Genomic DNA, 11,056 nt, shown 5'->3' on the forward strand with positions numbered 1-11,056 from the left:
GGGGGAGCCTTACAGCTGCTGTGGAAGTACTTGCTAATCAAAGACCAAACTGGCTCCATGAAAATGTTGGCTTTGTTCTGTAAACTAAGATCCTGTGGTAGTTTGGAACTTTCTTTGAAAGAAAACTGATGTTGGTAGGAATAGTTATTCCTGAGGTCTCAATTTTTTTGAAGTTAATTATTATGTTAGTGAGGGAATTAGTTGTTTTTCAGATTTATTCTTGCCCTGTCATTTAGTCATATCCCCATTTGTGTAAAGGAAGTTTCACGATGCTGTGAGTAGTATAAATATGTATTAAGGTGGAGATTTTTAATATTTTTTTTAAAAGAAGGATGGCCAAATTAGATGATTAACTAAGTAATACTAAATTTCTTGTAAACAGAGATTTTAAATATATATTTATAGCATTTGTGATTAAATAATGTCCCCAGCGCTTAAAATTTACCTCACACATCTAAACCTATACCAAGTATCATCAGTCCTGGGCTGTTTTATGATCCTTACAGCTCAAGCTGCAACAAAGGAGCTTTTGTTACATGGTCAGGTATTCATTTGTCCTATATTGTAAAAGCAGTGGTATTGCACAAATGACACAAATGATAATGTAAGGATATAATAAAGGTTTGTATGCTACCAGCTTCCAGAACTGCAAAAAACTGCATAAACATGTGGGCATGCAAACTTAAAGAAGTGCTTTTTCTTTGCAAACTCATTTGTTTTTCCATTTTATGTATCATTGTAATAAAGTATTCTGGCTCTCTCCCAAATCTTGTTTCTCTTGAATTTTTTTTCCCATTAACTTGTACAACGTTCTATGCATAAACATACTTGGGTTTTATCATTAAGTGTATGTATAAATGCATTAAATTGTGTGATTTAATAAACACTAGGTTTGAAATTGGGCATTTTACCAATGTGGGACACAGTCGACTTATGATTGTGTCTAAAAGCAGTTCTTTGGGCATAGTGCCTTTTTTTCCTTCTGTTCCTTATCTGTCCTTCAAAATAATCAGTATGTTTTTAAACTGAGGGGAAGGGAAAGGTCTGAAACATTTGCTTTGGCAGTTGCTTCTATGATGTGATTGTGGTTGGTTCGTTGGTTTGATTTCCTCAGTAACCCAAAAAACAAACCAAAAGTAATTTCTCCTTCATCATCTAATTAAATGCAAACAGTACATGTACTTTTTGTAGACATTCTTTAAGTTCATGCCATAAATTGCCATCCTCATCCTAAACCTGCCAGTCTGTGCGCTAGTAGAAACGGGATATTTAATTTGCTAAAGCATTTAACATCATGTGCTGGATTTGGGTGAAGTTCAGATAAGATACTGTGTCAACTTTAACCGGCTGGCCTGTAGACCATTACGTTCTGTTTATTAATTAAATGATGATGTTTTAATATACTAAATATTAGAGAAAGAGAAAACATTGTAATGTGGGTATATTGAAATAATACCAAATTAAAAATACTAACATTTCTTTACATATTTTACAAATCCATGCCAGATTTCCCTATGGATTCCAATAATGGCAACTGTAGAGGTGCCGGCATTGGTAAGTACACTTTAATAAGCTATAGTCTTTCAATCCTTCTAATACTTGATCAAATAAGAGGGGTACTGGGTGTTGTTTAAATGCTCTGTCTTGTCTGGGAATCCTGTAGATTGTGCTTTTGTATCCCATGGGCAGGGGAGATTTGGGGCTGGTCAGCCTGTGGACCTCTCAGTATACAACTCAGTTAACTCTTTAGCCCACCATTTAGTGCTCATCTCTTCTGCTTTTGCCAAGGCAAAATCTCCATCAAATCAAGAGAGCTGTGCTGTTTTCATGAGACATTTTGTATTGAACAGTGAGAATAATCATTAAATGGATTTTCACAAGGCAAAACCAGAGAAGATAATGGCTACTTTTTACTTTAAAACTTATGGCTTAAATCCAACACTCTTCGTAGCTAATGGCAAAATTCCCATTAACGAGAAGAGGTTGAGACCTTCTGAGAGTGGTTTTATTCCAGTAGGTCCCCTCTTACTTTTTGTTTGCTGGAACTGAGTCAAACCTCTTGAGTGTTACCACTAGGCATAGGCAATGCAAAGTAGCTAGCAGGTTATAGAAATGGGAATTTATTGCTCAAGCAAGCCAATGACTATAGGTTTCCTTGAATTTTATTACAATTCCTTCACAAGTTTTCCTCTTAGGCCCTTGTCAAGAAGCTAACACTTGGAAACCTAGTGTTGGCCATCGTGTCTTTCCTTCTCCAGAGGTGTTGATGAGCAGTAGTGCACACTGATGCTCAGTTTATTAATATAAACACCTAAGGATGGTTGTGGAACATAAAACAAGATACCTACATAAAATTGGATAATGTCAGCATTGATGTCTGTAACCAAATTGTAAAGAGGTATTAATAATGCCCATCTTATAATACAGTTTTAAAATGTGATCAGTAGTTCCCAATGTGAAAGTAGCTGCTATGTAGGTGCAAAAAGTTACTTAATCACAGTGTGCATCCTTTAGAAAGCCAGCTACAGTTAGAAAAACCCAATAAAGTAAGCCCCTTAACAAGTTTCATGTCAAATTGCCTTGTGCATGGGACCATGTCTGAAAGACTTTCTGAAGATTTTTACTACTAATCTTAGTATTTTAGTTTTAAGCCATTTTCAAGTGTGGCTTTCATGCTCTGTACAAAGGGCATACTAAGTCCACTTTGAGTATGAAAATAAAGTGGATACTTACAACATCACCTTATAACAAAAATACTACAGATACCTTTATCAGATGTAGGGATGTAGATGACATGTCCTTAGGGATGTAGACGGCATGTAATACCAGTAAGTGATGCTGCAGTGGAAGAGAGAAGTGTAAGACTCAGTTGTACTGTTGCTGTTGTGATGCTCTTTGACTAGTAAAAGCAAAACCAGACCTAAAAATCGCCATCCAAAAAATAGGGTGAAGGTGAGCAGAAAAATTGCTGATGAAAAGGAAGGGTGCCTTTTATCACTGCCTGTCATGGTACAAAGACCATTTCTGCTGCAGTGAGCAGCACTCAGGGGTTACCTCTGTTAAAGGCACCTTTTGTAACTGGCAAAACTTTCCCTCTGAGTCTGCATGGGGTTGTTTTGGAGGGGAGCTTTTGTACCTCTCTTCGTGGTGAACTACATTGTTTGCTTCGTCAGATTCTTTTTGAGTCACTTAGAAATTTTTCCAGATTTTGGGTGGTTTTTATCCTTAATTTGTCAGGGAAGCATTTGCCAGGTTTGAGTGCTTGTGCTGGTCAGTATTACAGACAGGTTTCAGGTTGTGCATGCACATATATTTAAGATGGCACATTTTGTGGTACCCTCTTCCTGTGTAGTCCATTTGTTTTGGCATTTACAAGAAGTTTTAAAAGGTAGAAATTCTGAGCTTTTGTTAGTCCTATATTGACTTGTATTAAAGAAGTCTATTTAATGGAAAAGTTAGCTGAGATCTTAGTCAAACCTGGTGTGAGCCTCTGCTGCTTGGGATATGATGTTGTGTTTGTGGGGGTCTCCTGGTAGTTCTGGCAGCTTCAGGGAAGGCTATCATGCAAGATGGGACTTCCCCTCAGCATCAAGAGATACAGTACATTTTATAGCCACCTTCTGTAGGTGTTCCCACTCCATGAGGAAACTTCAACTTTGCCAGAAACAGGCATCCATCAAGTATGTGTTCTGTAATACTCACATTGTGCTTCCTTTGAATGTCACTGAAACAGGAATTGGGAGAGAAGAGTTGGTTCTACCTCTGCAACTGACATTATAACTGACCTTGGCAAGTGACTCCATGTTAGTTTCTGTATCTCTAGACAGTAATTAGGAATAATGCAGTGTTTTGTAAAGTTCTTTGAAATTCAAATTTGAAAAGCATTGGGGCAACTAGGAGTTATCCTTCCTTAAAAACACAGGCAAGTCTATAATTTGTTTCTATAACAAGACTAAAAAAATTAATAAAATAATCCAAAGCCATCTTAAAATTAAGGGAAATTTGAGGCTGTGTATTATTGTCTTGGAATTCAGACTGTTTTATTCTACTTGTGCCACAGAGCAAAGTACTGTAGTGCAGCAGAACATTAAAGCGTATGACTTGTTGGACTTGAATGCTGAGATGCCTGTGCAAGTGTAGGTCATAGGAGCACATCTCTTACGGTCTGTTTTGAGGTGGCTTATAAAACAGGGCATAATTTGGCTTAAAATATGCATGAGCTCCCACAGGCAGAAGGGAAGCCTAAAATCACTTCCCTTCCCTGCCTTTACTGTTGTAATACAGACTCATACAAAAGCTGAAGTCTGTAGGAGTCTATACGTAGATTCCTGAGGATGTGTTTGAGATTCAAGGAAACAATATACTCTTCTTTTGAAATGTTCTCCTCTTTTCCTGTTTTGTTTTCTTTTTGTATTTTCAACTACAAAAATTGTTTCAATAGAAAATAAATAATGATTTGAGAAGTCAATAACTAAGATTCATTTATTTATTTTTAATATGCAGAAATCATATAGCAAAAAAAAAAAGTTCTTTTTCAGACTCTTCATGTTAGATTCAATTAAATCACTAGCTTATACACATTGGTATTTTAGCATGGCGTTGTATAGAAATAGGCTTCATTAATCTACTTCCACTTAAATGTTAAGTCAAATGTCAAAATAGATGATCATGTAATACTGGGACCTGCTGTTTGAATTGACTCCACCAAACTCCACTTAGACACTAGGTTGAAATAAGTAAATATTTGCTTTAGAACAACAGTCATGCAGGATTGGTGGTGTTAATGAACACATGGGTCTGGAGTTTCAGCATGAATACTCCCTGGGCACTAATGAAAATGTTTTTACCTCCATTATTGTTCCCAGCTGTCTGGAAGCTGCACCACTGGAAATACTGCTCTGACAGTGCTCATTTGTATTGTCTTTTGAAGGCCATCCTTACCACCATAGGGATGGCCTAATATGCTTCTATTTTAATTTAACCTGAGGTTCTGGGTCATAATAAAATTGTGTAAAATTTACACAAGAATTGAGGGGGAGTCCAGAGCGGTGTCAGAGGTGACACCAAACACCTGAAGTAGTCAAGTGAAGCCGTTCAACCTCTTCAACTCAGTCTCTCTTGAACCTTCTGCCAGACACTGCTGAAGGGACATGGTTGGGGTTCCCTTTAGTTGAGACCATCCCAGAATCATTCGGAGCAGGGAGCCACTTGATCCCACTATGCTCCAACATACTTCATCTGTTGACTGTAGCTCTTCGATATTTTCAGGAGTAAAGGGGCTGTGCCAGTGTAAGTAATCTTATGGTACAACTCTGAAGATGAACTATATGTTGAGAATTAGCCACAAAAATCCTATTCCTTATAGTGTAGGCCTGCTGGCCACAATATCCCAGTGTGCTAAACTGAGCTGAGCTATGCAGTCCAATCAAATGTTGAATCATGCCCTGTCATAGTATTTTCTTTCTGTGTCTGTATTACAGCCTGTATAATTAAAGGTGCAGAAAGGAGGGCATTCAGTAAGTGCAGTACAGAAGAGAGAACGACATAGAGCTGCAGCTCCTGCAAGCACAGGAGAGACCAAGATTGAACCTCGAATTGCCCTAAAATGGAAGACTTTGTCCCTTCACACTCCCAAGTCTTTTTGTCTTTGTCGTTGCAGGGTTAGTTGGTTGAAGTAGTTTGGTTTGTTTTTTCAAATTTCAGTGTGTCAAGTTTTCTCCTGGAAACCTTTGAGGTCCATGAGATGTCAACATCTTCCAACTATGAGTTCCGTATCTTCCAACAGAACAGCCCAGGAACGCCCCATGATTTTTAATGTTCCACTTGCCTATAATAAACAAGTTGTTTTGTTAGGGGTGAGCTTGGGGAAGATTGTCAGTGAATGTGTGCTCTTTTTGTTCTGAACAAGACTGTCTGGTTTTACAGAGCGCTGCAAATGCAAGCCCATAAAAGCGACCCAGAAGACCTACCTACGCAACAACTATAACTATGGTAAGAACAGCTGCATGGCTGGCTCCCAACATTTTTAAGGCTACAGTAAGGGGAAGATTTTAATTAAAAAAGCCTGTGGTCCCAATTACTGATGGCGAATCCAGTGGCACTTATTACAGAAGGAAGATATGGCCTGAAACATGTCCAAATAAGAAGGTTGGAGGGGATTAGCTTGATGTTAGTGACAGAGTGTCTTTGTTGATGTTGAGTGCTATTTCAGTGTCAGCACAGGCAGCTGAGATTCGTGCACTTCTTTAGTGTGAAAAGGGATGTGACAAAAATGACATTGTGGGCTGCTGTGTCTGAATTGCCTCTTTGATTTCCATCTCCCATATGCTCTGCTTCTGCAGGAAAGGATGTTTTTACTAACTTTCATGCCTGCGAACTCACCATGGGATCCAACAGGCATAAAAGGTTCTTTCCTTCTCATGTATCAGAGCCAGCAGTGAGCATCTGTTACATACAGTACAGTATGTAACTTTTACAGTAACATCTGTAAAAGTGCATGATGTCCATATTATGGCTTTTCTTGTCCAGATTGTCCTGGTCTTCAGGCATAGGAAAGGTCCAGGCTGCTACTTTTCTTCATACTGTTGGTTTTAAGCCAATTAAGTCAATGAAGCCAGTGAATACATGTCACAGGAACTGAACAATTGGGCCCATCCTTTTTCCCATTAATCATGTGAATAGCCTTGGGCTCAGTGAACTTAAAGACTTCATTTAAATTGTAGAGATTATGTAGTATTTATTGAGATTATGCATTTATGCAACTATGGTCAGATAAACTTTTAAAAATAGATCCTATTAAAAGCTAAAAATATTGTGATTTTATTCAGTTAGACATCATTGTTATTTTTAGGTGGCTAGTTGGTTTTATGTTGTTTTATTACAGAGTGACTAGTACGAGCACATAGAATCATAGAATAGTTAGGTTTGGAAAGGACCTTAAGATCATCTAGTTCCAACCCCCCTGCCATGAGCAGGGACACCACACACTAAACTATGTTGCCCAAGGCTCTGTCCAGCCTGGCCTTAAACTCCTCCAGGGTTGGAGTGGCTGATCATGCTACTGCCCATCTTCCCAAGCTCTCGAAATTAAAAAGGTTTCAAAATACATTTGAAATAACTCCAAACCAAAGCAAGATTTTGTTTTGAAATCTTAAAAGGCTTTAAGGAAGTGGATCACTTGGGATAAATTGTATATATTAAATGCACAAGTTATTAATTGTTGACAACTGTATTTAATGTAGTTGCAATACATGGTGGTTGATGGTCTTTATGGGCAATGCATGTGAAGAGAGAAGATGTGTGAATCCATGGTTTTCTCCCGTAATACCTTTTTCACATAGGTTAGAAGAAATTTGGCATCCAGGGAATCTGCTGTTTGTAATGGAAAGAGACTCTTGTTTGCAAGCTATGAATATGTGGCATTCTCTAGACATGACCTCTGGATTGACTTTGCATTTGCATATGGTCTCAGTCCACTTGGTCACCATGAGAGAAATGAAAAGCGTTGCCTATGAAAGGCAACTTTCCTCCTGTGCAACTTAAGGCAAAAAGAAAGGGTGAGGGAGGAAACAATTAGACAGGTCATTGGGTCAAGATCAGGAGCATTTGGAGTTCATACAGAGCAGAGCAGATTGGTGCTGGGTCACTGGAGAGAGAAAAAAAAGGTAAGGGCTTGTCATGCAGCGGTAGCGATAGGAGAAGTTTTAATGCACATTCGTGTTTCATGAAAGGTTGAGAGTGACAAATTGAGTTTGGTCTCTTGTACTGCAAGCAGTCAGAAAGGAGCAGTTACAGCCTGAGGGAGAAGGAGAGCATATAAGGAATGAATGAAATATATTTAAAGGGGAAAGGGCAAAAAAGAAGGGATGCTAAAGTTAAAGCCCAACTTAAACAGGACATAAATTCAACTGGTACATAACTCCTGCTCATGGCCATACTGTTATGAGATATACTAAGCTACCTGAACTCTATTAGTAGCAGATGAAGTGATGGGGGCAGGGGCATTGCTAGAGTTCAGCTGAGCTTTTGATAATCGACCATGCAAAAGACTAATCATAAAGGTCACCAAGAATGGCTTGGGGGTGACCTGCATTATCTGCTGCTGCTAACTACGGTCTTTGTGACTTTCTCCCAGTCATTCGGGCTAAAGTGAAGGAGGTGAAGACTAAATGTCACGATGTCACTGCAGTAGTGGAAGTAAAGGAGATCCTAAAATCCTCCCTGGTGAACATCCCAAAGGACACTGTAAACCTTCACACGAACTCTGGCTGCCTGTGCCCACCACTCAATGCCAATGAAGAGTACATCATTATGGGCTATGAAGATGAGGAGCGCTCCAGGTAACTTTCTGCATTGTCCTTGGAGCATATTTGTTGTTGTTTGTTTCCTTGCTTATAAAGCTGAACTTCAGAGCCACCAGGAAAGGAAAACTTGGTGAGACTCTGTACATCTCCTTAATGGTATTCAGGGCGGCATAGGGGTCTCTGCAGGGACAGAGATCTCTTGCATGTATTGAGTTGTATAGCTTGTGCATGCCTGTTGATGGAGCAATTGGTTGTCTCTGTTGTGTAGGTTACTCTTGGTGGAAGGCTCCATAGCTGAGAAATGGAAGGATCGTCTTGGTAAAAAAGTAAAGGTAAGAAAACACCTCGCCAAAAGTCAAATACCATGAACCATCTACCTCATCTTTTCAAAACGAAGGAACAAAATACACATGCTGACCCCAGTTAATTAATATCAAGAATCAAAAGTTAACTTGGTGTGTCATTTGCTTTATTACATAGAGATGCATGCTGAATAAAATGAAGGGATACATTAAATTATCCAAATACACCAGTGCAGCAGCATCAAAACCTCTGTCTCAAAAAAACCAGGATTTTCTCTGTGTGCACATTCGTCACATCCAGAGATGACATGAGTGAAAAGATACGGAGATCTTATTCCAAATTGTTGTTTGATTTGACAGAACCTTACAAAATCCAGTGCTGCAGAGCAAATACCACGTTACCACCGTGGGCTGAGTTCTGTTTAGTTTCAGTTCTCAGGTGGCAGTGTCATTTTCTGGAACTCACTTATTTTCTCACTTACAGAATCACAGGTTTGGGTTGGAAGGGACCATCCAGTTCCAACCCCCTGCCATGGTTAGGGACACCTCACACTAGAGCAGGTTGCTCCAAGCCCCTGTGTCCAACCTGGCCTTAAACACTGCCAGGGATGGGGCAGCCACAGCTTCTCTGGGCATCCTGTGCCAGCGCCTCAGCACCCTCACAGGGAAGAATTTCTTTCCTTATATCTAACCTAAATCTCCTGTTTAAATTTAAACCCATCACCCCTTGTCTAGTCACTACAGTCCTTGATGAAAAGTCCCTCTCTGGCCTCCTTGTAGGCCCCCTCCAGACACTGGAAGCTGCTCTGAGGTCTCCACGCAGCCTTATCTTCTCCAGGCTGAACAGCCCCAACTTTATCAGCCTGTCTTCATACGGGAGGTGCTCCAGATTCTGAGGATCCTGGTGGCCTCCTCTGGACTTGCTCCAACAGCTCCATGTCCTTCTTATGTTGGGGATACCAGAACCCTTCATTCACAGAGGCTACAAGAAAGCCAGGAGATGGTTTCTCTATTTAAAGTGACTTTTACCAGTAACTTCACATTTCACTATTTGAGCCCAGTGCAGGCTAACACAGTGGAAACAGCGAAGGCTTGTATTTTGTTGCTGCTGTTTGTAAAGACATGCAGTTGATTTACATATAACTTCATTTTTCTTTTGCAATCTCTTTAATAACTTCTTTGCCTTTCAATATGCAGCGCTGGGATCAGAAACTCCGCCACCTCGGGAAGGGAAAGGGAGAGCCTGGACACAGCGACTCGGCTCCAAAGCCCGGCAAACCCAGCAGTGCCCGACAAGCACGTAGTTAGATGTGGGATGTTGTACCTTGACATGCAGTGGACTATCTACCAAGACTTCGTTGTTGGAGCAGCAAAGGAGAAATTGCACTATTGCACGTTATATTCTATTGTTTACTACGAAATAATGTTTTAGCTTATATTAGTTTTTATTCTGTCTCTTGTTTTCTGCATTTGATTTTTTTTTTTTTTGATTTGTGCAAGCTCTGGAAATATATATTTTTTTTCTCTGTTACTAAGAACTGTAGAAAACTGCCCTTATGAGATGGGAAAGACAAGGACATGTTCAGTTTACCATTTTATCTCTGAATCTTCTAAAGCAGAAAATTCAGATGTAAGCAGGAAAAAAAAAACGCTTAAAGTCATGGCTTGCACTGGCTTCCCCTTTCACTCATTCTCAGTCACTGTTTGCTGAAACATCATGTTGGGGGGACGTTGTTATCTGTTTTTTTGTGCATATATACAAAGAAATTATGTTAAGAGAACTGTTTTAATCAGTGCAACTTTTAAGTTTTCATATAAAGGAACCACTTGTGTAAGCCAGAGTCTACCGTAAGATATTTCCTGAGGCAAATGCAGTGTGCTTGTACACAGGGGACTTGAGTTTTCCAGGGCTGTGGACCTTGCAGGAGAGGTTGTATAGTTCTACTACCACAGGATATAATTTATAATATACTACTTCTCTTATAATGGCAGTTTTTTCCCCCTTTTCTTTTCTCTGCTGAGTTGAAGGAGTAGACTGACTTTACCAGGCCTGCGTCTCAGTACAGGTCTGCACTTTATCCTTTTGATTTTGTGGTTTATTCTTAAATCTGTGCCTACATAAACAAATGTTCAATGCTCAGTAAAATATGTCCAATAAAAGAATTGTAGTTACCAACACAGACCTTATCTGACTTTTGAACCAACATCATATTTTTATATTGCTGTTGAAAATACAAAAAAGCAGAAAAAAAACCTTAATTTTTGTGCTTTTGTAGAATTTTTTGCAGATAGAGTCAACATATTGGAAATAATCTTCTGTTCTGAATCATTTAAACAACAACAACAAAGCTATTGGCATTTGAAAACATCATTGTGGTGTATTTTGGACTTTGTGGCTTGGTGCTTCTGTTTTCAGCTGCTCTCTTTCCTGGTTCCTTTGTTTTACAGCCA

The 11,056-nt window shown here is 39.3% G+C and overlaps 1 protein-coding gene across 1 annotated transcript; it reads left to right on the forward strand.

Annotated features, from left to right (window-relative positions):
* The first annotated feature begins 1,499 nt into the window (after positions 1–1,499).
* FRZB (frizzled-related protein) lies at positions 1,500–10,221 on the forward strand. The gene is made up of 5 exons (XM_010018457.1): positions 1,500–1,554; positions 5,926–5,991; positions 8,135–8,339; positions 8,572–8,635; positions 9,803–10,221. Exons 1-5 carry the CDS (start codon positions 1,500–1,502, stop codon positions 9,911–9,913), a joined length of 501 nt encoding a protein of 166 aa, XP_010016759.1. The 3' UTR covers positions 9,914–10,221.
* Positions 10,222–11,056: the final 835 nt, after the last annotated feature.

Source organism: Nestor notabilis, unplaced genomic scaffold (assembly GCF_000696875.1).
Source record: "Nestor notabilis isolate BGI_N333 unplaced genomic scaffold, ASM69687v1 scaffold2347, whole genome shotgun sequence".
In the NCBI taxonomy this organism is placed as follows: Eukaryota; Metazoa; Chordata; class Aves; order Psittaciformes; family Psittacidae; genus Nestor; species Nestor notabilis.

Coding starts and splice junctions, on each gene's coding strand:
- FRZB (XM_010018457.1), top strand. CDS start 1,500: ATGCCAGATTTCCCTATGGATTCCAATAATGGCAACTGTAGAGGTGCC. Junction 1,555..5,925: donor CTGTAGAGGTGCCGGCATTG/GTAAGTACACTT, acceptor CTGGTTTTACAG/AGCGCTGCAAATGCAAGCCC. Junction 5,992..8,134: donor ACGCAACAACTATAACTATG/GTAAGAACAGCT, acceptor ACTTTCTCCCAG/TCATTCGGGCTAAAGTGAAG.